The sequence below is a fragment of the Myotis daubentonii genome, chromosome 1 (assembly GCF_963259705.1).
Source record: "Myotis daubentonii chromosome 1, mMyoDau2.1, whole genome shotgun sequence".
NCBI classification, from domain to species: Eukaryota; Metazoa; Chordata; class Mammalia; order Chiroptera; family Vespertilionidae; genus Myotis; species Myotis daubentonii.
The window spans coordinates 135,871,330-135,886,348 of NC_081840.1; the positions used below are offsets into that span (position 1 = coordinate 135,871,330).

General features: G+C 37.9%; 1 protein-coding gene across 2 annotated transcripts in view; it reads right to left on the reverse strand.

Moving 5' to 3' along the window:
• Window positions 1-15,019, reverse strand: part of NEBL (nebulette) — a 395,366-nt gene that overhangs the window by 79,050 nt on the left and 301,297 nt on the right. Inside the window, exons 12-13 of one of the 2 annotated variants that reach the window (XM_059660686.1) lie at window positions 7,922-8,023; window positions 6,827-6,928 (exon numbers count right to left, since the gene is read on the reverse strand). The exons of the other annotated variant lie outside the window; for it this stretch is intronic. Of the exons in view, the coding sequence (XP_059516669.1) occupies window positions 6,827-6,928; window positions 7,922-8,023 (204 nt within the window). The remainder of the gene's footprint in view (window positions 1-6,826; window positions 6,929-7,921; window positions 8,024-15,019) is intronic. 2 annotated transcript variants of the gene reach the window in all.

Sequence of the window (15,019 nt, forward strand, 5' to 3'; positions counted from 1 at the left end):
TCCATTGAGCTTTTTTAGAGACCATGTAAGAGAAGAGGAGAGGCAGAGAGAGAGAGAGAAATATCGATGTGAGAGAGACACATTGATTGGTAGCCTCCCACATGTTCCCGGATGGAGCCTGCAACCAAGGTACATACCCTTGACCAGAATCAAACCTGCAATCCTTCAGTGGGCGGGCTGACGCTCTAACCACTGAGAGAAACTGGCTAGGCTACCAACTTTTTAAAAATGTGGATAGGTTTTAGGGTTAAATGTCTTAGTGTTTTTAAAAAAATTTAACAGATTTAGCAGGGCTCTCAGAGACCACACTCGGAAAAAACACTGGAACTGTTAAATTACAATGATGTAATTTAAATTAGTTCTTTAGTGCCGCATCTGCACAAGGCAGTGTTTCAACAGTCTGAAGACGGACTTCTATACCACAAGGGAGTATAGGCTTCTGACAACATCTATGGCTCAGATTCACAATGAGTCAGAAAAGGCAGAAAAAAGCAGACCCTGAACAAAAACTTTTCATCATGACTATAGAAACAAATATTAGGAAAGAAATGGAAAATGTGGTAAGTATAGCTTAATTATTAGTGAAAATGACAAGTAAACAGATAGCACAATGCCAAATATCTATAGGCATTAATTCCTTCCAATACTGGATAAAACTGAATTGGAAACACTGTCAAGCAAGAGAATAAAATAGATTTTTTTATGTAAAACTCATCATAAAATCAATAACATTTTAAGTCTGAATTTTAGACAAGATAACATTTCTGTCATCAATTTCATAACAAAATAATATCTTACTGATTTTGCACCAAATGTGGATGATCTTGAGAAATTTGTTGATTTGATATATATATATTTATTTATTGAACACCTAATCTATGCCATTCTATAATGGTGGATTAAATACATATAAACCCTATCCCCACAGAGCCTACTATGAGGTAAATAAAGTAGATATCTAAAACACACATATACATATATATGAATATTAAAATTTGGGTTAATGCCTAACCGGTTTGGCTCAGTGGATAGAGCGTCGGCCTGCGGACTGAAAGGTCCCAGGTTCGATTCCGGTCAAGGGCATGTACCTGGGTTGCGAGCACATCCCCAGTAGGAGGTGTGCAGGAGGCAGCTGATCGATGTTTCTCTCTCATCGATGTTTCTAACTCTCTATCCCTCTCCCTTCCTCTCTGTAAAAAAATCAATAAAATATATTAAAATTTGTGTTAAGACCTATAAGAAAGAACAGAGAGAGTGACACTATTTAAGTTGGCAAATCAAGGATGTGACATTGAAGCCAATACTTGGGTGTGAGAAGGTTGGTGGACAGAGTACTTGCCAGGAGGGGAAATGAGACATTCTTTAAACCAATGACTACCCCTTACAATTTAAAAACAATGCTTATTATTAAATGTTAATAGAAATATAAAATGTGATTTTTTTAGGTTTAAAAACACATTCTTATCAATACAGCAAATGAAATTTTAAAACAAATACTAATTATTATATATAATACAAAAATTTTCCTTTGATATTACAAACTAAAGAATCCCATTCATTATAGATAAATTCCAAGAAATAAATGAAGATGATATATGAATAGATTAACAAATTAACTGCTCTTAAAATTTTTTAAGATGATTTTAATAGTTCCTACACTTAACGTTTGTGACACTCATAAATACACCAATCTCTTTATTTTGGTACATAAAATTTACTTCATTTTTTTACTGATTTTCTTTTAATTACTTGACCATAATGTTGTTTCTCCCAAGTCTTAAAAAAGGCAACTTTACAACTATGGGAGCAAAACTATTGTACACAAGTTAACATAAGAAGAGTCTGCTATGTAATTCCATTGCCTTTACCGAGTCCAATCAATCCCACAGCTCAGTTACAGATAAAAGGGGAGAATTCTGCCACTGGCTTCCTCGTTCTCATCCTTACATCAGGCAGGTCTCATCCCTCCACCATGAGCACGGCCTCATCATCACCTTCTCTCACACAAGCCCTCTGGTATTATCTTGGTCTTTTCTTCCTGCATCCTGCTCCCACTTTTCCCACTTTCCTAAATCATTTAAAAAAACGCCTTCCTAAAGCATTTCCTTCCTATGTATTTATTTGCCTTTGAGTGCCCCTGTATAAATAATCTGTCATTAGTTTAAAAGCAAGACAATACATGATTTTCACAGTTGTCAATGAAAATAAGCAACTGCACCTTCTGCCCTTGTTTCTAGTTGATACACCTGAAAAAACAAATGCAACATCCTGAGTTCATTGCAGAAATCCTACATATTCATCTTAACAGTTTTCCCCTTTTCTGATGATCTTATACCATGAGATCAGTAAGAATTCCAGGAAAAAATAAAGATGATATAATGTGCACATTACAATTTGCTTAAGTACCTGATCATCTGTTGCTAATGATTGGAGATTTTTTTTATATATAACTGCCTTAAAATTCATGTAGAAATCAAATGGAAAGATTTGGGGTGACTAAATTTAAAATGAGAAAATAAAAGCTCAGATATCAAAACTTTCTTCTAAGTACCTTCAAATAAAATTGTGAAGGGGGGAATTTAAGACCAGCATCTAATAGCCAATGTTGCTATTCCTGCTTCATTCTGTATATGAATTCATGTCAAAACATGAAGTAGAAAATGATTCTGAATGTCTACTGCAAAATCATGCTTATGAAATTATGTAGTGTTTCTATGGGCCAGGCAGCCCTCGAAGTGCTTTACTCACGGTAGTTCATTTAACCCTCACAACAACCCAAAAAAGTGGGGATTGCTGTCATACCCACTTTACCTTTGAGGGAAGTATAGATAGAGAAGTTAAGGATGAGCACAAGGTCACTTAAAGAGCAAGTGGCAGAAACAGGCATTCAACTTGGGCAGTTCAGAGCCCATTTCTTAACTACTCAACCAAATCATACAGCTTTCCTAGAATCTGCTGCTTCTCCTAAAAAACTGAGGGGGGGGATCTTTGCCCCCAGAAAAGGCTGAAATCATAAGAAGTCAGGTAGTTATGCTAGAAATCTAAAGCAATACCAGAAGTGTTGCCAATACTTCCCGCCTCTTCAACAGGCGTTATTGGGAATGAGAAGCACTTCCGGCCCTGATTAGAATGTCCCCAGTGTAACATCAGCCTCCTGAATCACAAAGTTGTTTAGTAAGTAAAAGTGCCTTGAACTGTAAACCAATCAATATGAGACACTTACATTTGGGCGTCCCTGACTTGTCCCTCCCTCTGTCTCATTTTCATACCACAGCCCTCAAGTCTTTTCAGGTCTGTCTACTCTGTGTATGGATTGTCACGGGAATATCCCAGCTGGCCTCTAGAACTTTGGCCTCTTGTGAGGCCAGAGTTTCCTGTAGTGTTGCCTCATTAACCCGCCTTAAATATTATTTTCTTCACAGTGCTTCTCTGCCCAAAATTTTCTGTGCTAACGCTTTTCTCACCTGAAATTTGAGGCTACGTGAAAGACGACAGTTAAAATGATGAGAAGTTATACTGGGGCTCCTTTTCTGAATTCATCTCTAAAAAGCTCCCCCTCAACGAAACAAGAATGCCCACTGCATGGGAGAACATATTTGCCAATGTTATCACTGATAAGGGTTTAATCTCCAACATTTACAAGGAACTCATACAACTAAACAAAAGGAAGATAAACAACCCAATCAAAAAATGGGCAACGGACCTAAATAGAAACTTTTCAAAAGAAGAAAGAACGCAGGCCAAAAGATATGAAAACATGCTCAAAGTCACTAATCATCCGAGAGATGCAAATCAAAACAACAATGTGGTACCATCTCACACCTGTCAGAATGGCTATCACCAACAAATCAACAAACGACAAGTGCTGGAGAGGATGTAGAGAAAAAGGAACCCTCGTGCACTGCTGGTGGGAATGCAGACTGGTGCAGCCACTGTGGAGAACATTATGGAGTTTCCTCAAAAAACTAAAAATGGAACTCCCATTTGACCCAGTGATCCCACTTCTAGGAATATATCCCAAGAAGCCAGAAACACCAATCAGAAAGGATATATGCACCCTATGTTCATAGCAGCACAATTCACCATAGCTAAGATTTGGAAACAGCCTAAGTGCCCATCAGCTGATGAGTGGATTAAAAAACTGTGGTACATCTACACAATGGAATACTATGCTGCAATAAAAAAGAAGGAGTTCTTACCATTTGCAACAGCATGGATGGAACTGGAGAGCATTATGCTAAGTGAAATATACCAGTCAGAGAAGGATAAATACCACACGATCTCACTCATTTGTGGAATATAATGAACAACATAAACTGACGAACAAGGACAGATCCAGGGACAGAGAGGCATTGATTGGACTGTCGGGCCTTAGAGGGAAGGTAGGGGAGGGTGGGCTAAGGGGAGAGATCAACAAAGGACTTACATGCAAGCATATAGGCCTAACCAATGGACATGGACAACAGGGGGGTGAGGGCATGAGTGGGGGGGATAGAGGGTAACGTGGGGAAAAGGACACATATGTAATAACTTAATCAATAAAAAAATAAAAATTAAAAAAATAAAAAGCTCCCCCTTTTTAGATTCCAAAATCCCTACTCCAATCTGTAAGTATGGCCTGAAGTCCAAATGAATAAACACTGCCCATTTATCATCACACAGCATCTCAACTCCTCCCAAATCCCCGTGGTATTTATGACCCGCATCTCCTTGCTAGGTCATCTGCCCCTGGTGTCAGACCTCTCTCCTCTGTCATGCACATTCCCAAACTTTATTTGGGGTCCTCCTCTGAGCACAGCTTTCTAAGCCCAACTTAGCTCAAACCTACCTCCCACACAAACCTTTCTAAGTACGCCACCCTCAGTGATGTCCTTTCCACACACAGAACAAGATGGTTTAAAAATCATTTTGTGTTTACTTTATTGCATTTCCCTATCTACAAATAAATATTTTCATGTTTACTGTCTATTTATATTTGCTCGCCTGTGACCTGCCTATTCACCTCCTTTGCTCATTTTTCTACGGAGTGGTTAATCCTTTTTATTTCAATATGAAAGAACTTGTGTATTCCAGATATTAAAATGTTGCCATCATACGCATTATAAATATTTGAAGACCACTGCTCTTCTTTTTATATTTAAGAGCTCTCCCTGGCTGATGGTTAGAGCATGTACTTGGGTTGCAGGCTCTGATCCCGGCCTGAGTCAGAGCGCTTGCAGGAGGCAACCAGCGGATGTGCCTCTCTCACATCAATGTTTTGCTCTCTTCCCTTTTGCCCCCTCCACCCTTCCTCTTTCTAAAAATCGACTGAAAACATATTCTTGGGTGAGGATTAACAACAGCAACTACAAAAATTCTCAGACACTACCTTCTCCATATGATAAACTCTTATCATTTTTTGTTCTTCAGTTATAGTTTTCCTCATTTACATCTCTTCATGGTGAAATGTAATTAGAACATTTGAAACTTGAAGAATGAATATTTTCAAAGTTGAAAGCACTTTAAGCTATAAAACTTACTGTATGATATCATATTGTTGACTTTGCAAATGTTATCTTTTTCCATTGAAAGAATTTTAAATTGTTTTATAGTCAAGTACATCTATTTTTTATTTATTTTTTAAAATATTATTGAATTACATATGTCCCCTTTTCCCCCCATTGACCTCTTCTAGTCTGCCCACCCCCCACCACCTCCCACACCATCTCTAGTCTTATTTAAAAACAACTCTGTTATCTCTACTTGATATGTATGGTCTCCTGGGTTTTCTTTTTAAGATTTTAAAGTTATTTTATTGTTTACATTCATATAGTTAATCCATCTGGAATTCATTTTTTATATGGTTTAAGGTTCAGGTCCAATTTTATTTTTACTCTGATGGATGACCAGTTATGTCAGCACCATTTATTAACTAATCCAACTTTTCCCACTGACTTGAACCAACACTTTTATCATATATCAAGTTTTAATACATATTGGAGTCTATTTCAGGATTCCCTTTTCATCCTACTAATTATTTATCTCTTACTATACCAATCCCATATTGATTTAATTTCAGTGGTTTTATATTATGCTATGGTAACTTATAACTTAAGTTCTCCCTCACTGGTCTTCATTTTCATACTTTTAAGAGCTATTTTCAGGCATTTCCTTTTCATTCAAACTCTAAGATCATTTTATCCATATTTCTTCAAACTTGTTGCAATATAATAAAAATTGCATGACATGTAGGTGTATGTATGTATGTGTGTACACACACACACACACACACACACACATATATATATATTAATTTGGGAAGAATTGAAATTTTTATCTATTGAGAATTTCAACCAAAAACATGCCATGTCTTTACACTTTTTCCGATTTTGTTTTATGTTCTTCAATAAGATTTCAAAGTTTTCTTCATTTCCATCACTCTTGTTTAGTTCATGATTAAACTAAAGCATTTAAAAACGAAGAAACTAATGCTTTAGTACTCAGCTAAAGAGTGAGTGTGTAGACAGATAAATAGAAATTTCATTTTTTGGTATGACTACTGCTAAATTGTAGAAATCCTGAGAAATATGACAATATGGCTAAAGTCATCAAAAAAGGTTAGAATTTGAGCTGAGAGAAAAGAAAACTTTGTTTCATGTATAAAATGGACTTATTTTTTTCATACTGAAATTTATAATTATTGTAATCCTATCTGAAATAGTTTCAGAAACATTATCTTTGCATATTCTTGAAAATAAAGATATTATCTAATATGAAATATTTTCCTGGGCTGCTAGAAACAAAATCTCTGAATAAAATCATTGTGAAATCATGAGTACAGTCTTACTTGACTAGAAAGTTTAGAAGCTTCAACAGCATGTTCAAAATCTAGTCTTCCAATTACAGCAGGCTCTTTATTCATTACTCCTTGGCCTTTCTTGTACTCTGCCTAAAATGAATAAATGAGAGAATGTTAAATATTTCTACTTTCCAATGAAGAATTACATTGACACTAGCCACAAATAGAGATAGATAGATAGATAGATAGATAGATAGATAGATGATAGATAAAAGACCCTCAGTCCATAAAAATATTCCTTACAGCTCATCAAATTCTAAAATACTGAATGCTAAAGAAGAAATTGATTTTATAATATGGCTATCTAAATAAAGTCAACATTTCTGTAGTAAAATAATTACTCATTTTGAGCCATGTATCCAATCATCATCATCACTGTATCTATAAACTGAAAAAATAAGAAATTTCTGAGTAACTGAGACTCTGTCTTCTACATACAGATAGCTTTTATGGCTTTGTTTAGTCTCAGGAACTGATCTAACCCTATTTGATTAACATGCAGTTGAAGTTAGAAAATAATTATTAATTATTAATTTTTAAGGTGTGTAAAGCCTATTACTTAAGTATTTGGTTCAAGTTAAGACATCATTTTAAACCAGGTATTAGGAATGTTCAAAAAAATATTAATCAAGGAGGATGTCTTAGAGAACATAAGAAATAGCTCTGTGGGGTAGGAAACGTGCAAGGGTAAATGTTGGCAGAACAGAATCTACAAATGAATAGCAACAAGATAAGAACAAGGCCAACTGAAGTTCTTCTGGACAAGGTGAGGTAAGAGATAATATGGGACCAGATTACTAACAACTTGACTTTCAAACTGGAACATTTGAATGCTGTCTTATACCTGAATACTATATATCTATATATTGATCAAAAAGTATGGTAATACAAGCCATAGTCAAGTTGAGTTTTAGCAGCTTCTGCATATACCCAAATTATTTACAGGATTAAATGGATAATCCAGATTCAAAAATTGAGATGATTAATTTCACTCATTAAATTAACCATGAAACTGCCAAAGCCATGCTTTGTTCCTGCAAAAATAAGAAATCATTTCCGCTCAAGATAAGAAAGAGCAATTACATTGCTTACGATCTTGGAGATCTGCGTTGCCATCTTGATGTCTGGTCTGTTGAGCTCTGCATTATACATGTGGGTGTCCTGCATATCTTTTCTATAAGAAATCTGATCAAAGAGACAGTTTGGATTTAAAAAAATAAATTACTAATTTCACATAGCCTTAATGCCACAACATGATTTACCCTTGTTACAATCACCTTAGAAAGCCAACTGACATTTAATGCAAAATTTATTTGGATAGATATATTCTCTTTTTACTATACCTATACCTCACTATCATTATTACATATGAATCAAATTTATACAACATAAAAAATATGAGCCCAAGACCTTGGCACAAAACTATTCTTATAGGATTTCATATACGTTCCCCTCATATGCATGCCATTGTGTCTAAGTGTGCATACTAATATTCACGTAAATAACATCCTCATCAAGAGCTTTCACTTGCCCCTCATACAGTCTCTGCGCCAGTGGATGCAGGATAAGCCCAGCGCATGAATATAGAAAATCACTTCTGTGGGGGCAGGGTGTGTGAAGCTCTGTAACTTTCTAATTTTCACCCTGCCAACCATACCTTTCCCTCCATTTTCTGACTAGACTATTCAAATGCCCACATCTGGAAATCCTAGTGTTGGGCACCGATAGTTTTATTACCTATTAAATAACATTGCAATGACTTGATCATCCCCAAATAAAAGCAATTACATTCAGGAATATTTATCCTCCAAATGCACATTTGGCACAAACTAAAATGTGGAAAACAGATATTTTAAAAGAAAAATATAAATACATTTTGCCAAAGGTACTCTAGATAGCAGTGGTCATTTAGATTAACTGGACTGACAAGTAAGAATAGACCCGAGGTGAACCAGTATAATGTCCAATGGTCAACACTTCACCAATCTATCACCTTCTCTATTTCCTGAGACCAGTCATGATTTGAAAGAACACTTAGCTATCCTCCAGATGCAATTCTACTTGTCAATATCACCAAGGACTGGTCAACTTGTCCAACTTGTCTAATATATATATATATATATATATATATATATATATATATATATATATCCCTAATATGCAAATAGACTGAATGGCAGAACAACAACTGAACCGAACAACCGGTTGCTATGATGTGCACTGACCACCAGGGGGCACGCATGGAACATGGCGGGCATCAGCCGTGGCAGGATGGTGGAGCAGGTGAGTGGGGGCGCCAAACCAAGGTGGGGCACTGGTTGCTGTCACTGGGGCGAGCCTCTGGTGGTTACTGAAAATTCTCTGCTCCCGCATGCCACAGTCCCACCCAGAGCTCGTACCTGCTGCCGGCATGAGCCTCACTCACACCCACTGCTGGCACCGGAGCCACCGCTCACAACCGCTGCTGGCCCCGATCACTCAGTGCCGTCAGCGGATGTGAGCAGCGGCTACCGGCCCCAATCATCCATCAGGGCTTCTCCACCTCCCCCTGCTCCTGAGGGGCAATCGGGGCTGGCAGCTGCCACTTGCACCCACTGCTGGTCCCGGCCCCGCTCATACCCACTGCCAGCATCCAGCGACGGTCCCAATTGCTTGGCACTGTCAGCGGGTGTGAGCAGTGGCTGCTAGCCCCGATCACCCTTGAGGGCTTCTCCACCTCCCCCTGCTCCGAGGGGCAATAGGGACAGCAGCCACCACTCACATCCACTGACAAAGCAGGCCCTGCTTGTACCCTCTGCTGGCGCCAGCCCCAATCGCTACACGCCGTTAGCAGGTGCAAGTGGGGCTGGCGCTGTCAGCATGTGGGAGTAGCGGGAGCGGGGCTGCCAGCAGACAGGGGACCTGGGGCCACAGTGGGAGAAGCCGGGCGGGGGCACTGAGGATGGGCTGAGACCCACCCCTGTGCTCACAGCACCCTCGCAGCCCACAGTTCCTTTCAAGGTGCACTCATTTGTGCACTGGGCCCCTCGTATAATTATATATTCTACTAAAGTTATAATGCAGAGGGCATGGTAATGGTTTCAGAAATTCATGTATATTTTTTAAAGGCACAGATCTAGGTGGAACATGGAAGTACAGTGGAACCTCAGTTCTTGAATTTAATTCATTCCAGAGGCTGTTCAAGAAGTGATTTGTTTGAAAACTGAATTATTGTTTCCCATTAGAAATAATGTAAATTGGAAATAATTATTTCCCATTAGAAATAATGTAAATCCATTCCAGACCTGCAGATGATTCTGTTTTAACCTTTCTTATATACATGTCTAATGTACTGCTTAATCTATAAACAAACACATCTTTTCTTAAATTTATTGAACCACCCTTGTTAGCCTTTCACAAATCACTTTCAGCACTTTCCCAGGGGTATCTTTCAGGAAGTCAGTATGCAATATCTTCACTTTTTCAAATATCACTGCCTCCAATATGTTGTCACTGGCTAACTGCCGTTCTTCTATCCAAATCAACAACAGTTTTTCTACCTCTTCAATTGCCTGTGATCATTGTGTCTTTCACACCTTAGCAACATCAGCACCCTTGATGGCCTCTTCATGATTTACAACTGTGCTAATCATCCATTTCACCAGCAACAAAAGCAAAAACAAACAAACAAAACACACACACACACACACACACAAATATTCACAGCACTATTTCCTGAGATGTTAACAACATGAAGTTTAATGGTAAACCAAGTTGCAATTCTCTCCTTTCTTTGTGGCCTGACAGACTTTTTTTCATGCTGATGTATCAGTGTAAAAGGGTTGTTAAGTAGAGAACTAAAGTTTTGTTCCATAATGGAGATAATTTTTTCTGTGAACAACTTGGTGGAGAACCGAACTGTTTGAGATGGGAGACTTTTAAGAATCGAGGTTTGAAAGTATACAGCTAAACATCTATACAAATGCACTATCAACTGCATTTTGCACAACACACTTATAATATTGCCTGCAAACCTCTTGCAATAGCATCATCTGTGGTACTTATTTCAAATTTAGATTTCTGAGGTCCATTCCCAACTTTGTAATGGGATTTCAATAAATGGTACCCAAGAATTTGCATTTAAATGAATTTCCTGGTTAACTACTATGAATGAGTATTCTAGATAATTCCGTGTATCTTATTTTCTTTTCAACCTTGCAGGGTTTAAAAAAAAACATTGCTACATTCCTTCTTTCAAAAATAATATCAAGTATACAAAGTGATCATGTATGAAGAGGTCAGTAGATAGGCTCCCTATGTATTATATTATTTTATTTCAATGAAACATTTAGATACATTTCTATTTATATTTTTTAAATATATATTTATTGATTTCAGAGAAGAAGAGAGAGGGAGAGATAGAAACATCAATGATGAGAGAGAATCATTGATTGGCTGCTTTCTGCATGCTCTCTACTGAGAATGGAGCCCACAACCCCAACATGTGCCCTTGACTAGAATCAAACTTGGGACCCTTCAGTCTGCAGGCCAATGCTCTATCCACTGAGCCAAACCAGCTAGGGCACTATTTATATTTTTAAGACCTTGTGTGTGTGCCTCACCATCAAGACTAGTTTTTCAACTAAGTTTATACTCATGAACTTGTCTGACAAGTGAATAGCTTAAATACCATTAGCATAATTTCAGCAAGAATCTGTTTTCTTCAGTATTCCCATTTTCATAGGATTACCTTAACAAGTAATTTCAGGTAGGTTTTGTGCATACAGGTACCAAAAGAAACATAAAAAAATAAGCTGAAAATTGAGTTATTTTGTTGGATGGGCTTTAAATCTTTAGGGATTTAAAATAATCCAATTTTATTGGTTTCAAAAAGCAACGCACTCACCCACAAATGATAGCCAATCACCTCAGCCTGCACTGAGTTAAACACAAGCTGTGTAAACAAAAACCAACTCTCAGGTGAAAAGAAGCCAAAATCATTACTTACCTACAAAGGCTAGCTGTTTCCATGTTACTACATTCATCGCAAAACCATAGGGAGGGAATGTCTTTTTGTTTAGAAAAGAATGAGAGTAAAATGGAAACCCTTACTTTTTGAAAAGAGCTGCAACCTTTCAGAAATCTAAGCTGTACATGAGTTACCTAATTATATGCTGTTCAGCCTAATGATGGAGTGAAGAGAGGTGAACGGCACAAAGACACAGGAGCAGGACTCTGAATAGGGTCCCATCATCCATGTAAATTGCAAATTAGAGGCCAGCATATGTGACTCAAAACAAATATTAAGATTGACGTGAGCTGCAAATTCAAACAAGTGGACACCACAGAGCCACACAGGAAAGACCACAGGAGCCTGGTCACTAGTCAAATCTTCCAGAATATCGCTGCTTGGCAATAGTCCACAGGAATGAGGGCTGAAGATGAGCAGCAAGTTCCTGGTTTTCAGTAGCTGGAAGGATGTATAAACATAGGTGGTATGACAACACGGGTCATTATCCTAAGGTATTCCTTTGTAGTAAACGCGTTTTTGTTTTTGTTTTATCTGCCTAGCATTTATTTTTTTAAATTGGAAACTGCCCCACCCTCACTCCATGTGATTTGGTGGAGCTATCAAATACAGCCTACTTTCCTGTGACAGGCTATCCAATCAGATATCCCATCCCTTTGGAAATCATCCTATATAATAAAAGTGTAGTATGCAAATTGTCCCCTCAACCAGGAGTTCATCCTGGAGTTCGATCAGGGGGCGGAGCCAGCCAGGGAAAGGGAGGGAGGCCCCGGCTGGCAGCCGGCAGCCACTAGGGACCCTACCAGTGCATGAATTTCGTGCACTGGGTCTCTAATGATTAATAAGAAAGCAGACATAAACCAAGCAGGGCCAGAATCATTTGAAGGATCTGAGGCTAAGAGAGATAGAGCTGCTGTACTTTCCTCTGGAATTAGCTGCTGCAAAGTTGATTTAATTTTAAGAACACCAGCTCTCATCTTGAGACCATTTAAACAGTCTGTCTGGAAGTGAAGTCACAGAAGCCAGCAGAGCCAAGAGGTTGGGAGAGAAGGAGAGTCCTGGTCACACTGTGGAGCCTCTGGATCCAGCCAAGCCTGAAGGTAGCATGACTTTTCCAGTTATGCAAACCAATACATTCTTGTTTTTTATATGCACTAACTTAAGATGGATTTTTCTCACAGAATCTAGGAACTGCTAACAGCCTTACGTCATCTACAGTGTCAAATCTGCTCTTTATTGCCTCCAATAAGGATTTTAATTCTATTAAAATCTGTTGTTGAATTTCTTCCTTATCTCACGATGTTCACTTTCCTACTCAACTTTTTGTTGCTGTTGTTAATCCTTGATATATTTCCCATTGCTTTTCAGAGAGAGTGAAAGGGGGGGGGGAGAGAGAGAGAGGGAGAGAAAGAGAGAGAGAGAGAGAGAGAAACATCAATGTGAGAGAGACACATCCACTGGTTGCCTCCTGCATGCACCCTATCTGGGGCACAAACCTGCATATACTAGGTATATGCCCTTGACTGGGAATGGAACCCTCAACCCTTTGGTGCCCAAGCCAAAGCTCTATCACTCAGTCACACCAGCCAGGGCAGCTTCTTTTTTAATCTCACTTTGTCTTAGAACCTCAGTTTGTTCTCTCCTTGCAAGCTTTCTAGTTCTGTTTCATAAGGCCACAGATTTTGCATGTTTCCTGTTCATACAGAATGTCCAATGTGCCAGGCACTGTTCTAAATCTTTTACACACATTAACTCATCAAATCCTTGTATCATCCTGGGTTAGATTTGGCCAATACGAGTCTCATTAGATTTTGAAAACAGAAGTGAAATAGATGCCTCTATTTTCCATGTAAAGCTAGACACGTGGGCAGACAAAGAATTCCCAGTGACTTAGCAGCAAGCTTTTCATATTTAGACAACAGTCATTTGAGATTCCGCAAAAGGTGAGCTAATAAACTAGAGGAAAGCAAAACCTCCACCAAAACTGTCCTTACAGTGAAGTTCAAGCACTTGGAGATGTGAACATTGAGCACTGAGAGATGTCAGCCAAGAATGGAGCCACAGACAGACACTTGCTGGGGCTGAGGGCAGGGTGAGTAGACAGACTTACAGAAACCAAATGCAACTGGCCCAGAAACATTCATCTCTTTGCTACTCTGGTGAAGGTTAACATGATTCTTAGTGAGAAGAAACTAGAGAGGATATGTATTTTTTAATTTTGTGTAACACAAGTTGTCATTATCAAAGAATACCTGTATCATCATTATAAATTCTCACATTAGAAAAACTCTCCAGGTATCACCAAAGGGGCACACACACTGGAAAGTCTAGGCTTATTTCTGCCTGGGCATGCTGTACTTAAAAAATTAGTAAATTATAAATATTTTTATAAGATAATGTAAACCTTTTAAGTATAAGTAAATGGAGGATCTGATATTAAATAGGAAAAAAAGAAAAGTTTTCAATCTTCTAAAATAGGAAGTAACATATGGAGTTGTATCTAGAACAGTTTACCATTATTATTATTATTGTCAGTTTATAAGAACATTTTAGAGTTGACTAAGTTTTCTTAGTCATGGTTATTTTATCATCACCACAATCCTGTGAAGAAGGCAGAACAGATAATACTAACTATTCTGTCTTAGAGATGAACGAAATACTAATATACCTAGTTTGATGCTAAGTCCTAAAGCACTATTATTGTAAGTCACATCAAGGAACCACATAAAGCCAGAAATGTTTTCCTAGCATCGTTTTTCCTGATTTTTCTTTAAGTTTTTTTCATTTTCTGATGAAATAGAAATTTTGTCTACTGATAAGTTTTTATTAACATTAAGAAACTACATATATCATTCTTGAAAGGAACATTAAGTCTCTTGCTTCCCCGGCTGAATACGTCTTTCTAATGCACACTGAATTGATTACCAATATGGTGTTTTGGAAAAGTTTACCACTCCAATTTCATGACAAGTCTATACAGACCACATTCCTTATAAAACTTAAAATGGCAGCTTAAACTTTGTTTGCCTTACTTCGGAACTATTGGAGTTTTTGTCTCTGGTAAGATTGATGAGAACTAATAATGTTAGTGGGGTTTTCATTACAAGCCCATCTTTAGGGAAAAGCAACAGAATAGAAACCTCCAGTTTCTCTAATTACATTAGAAAAATTTG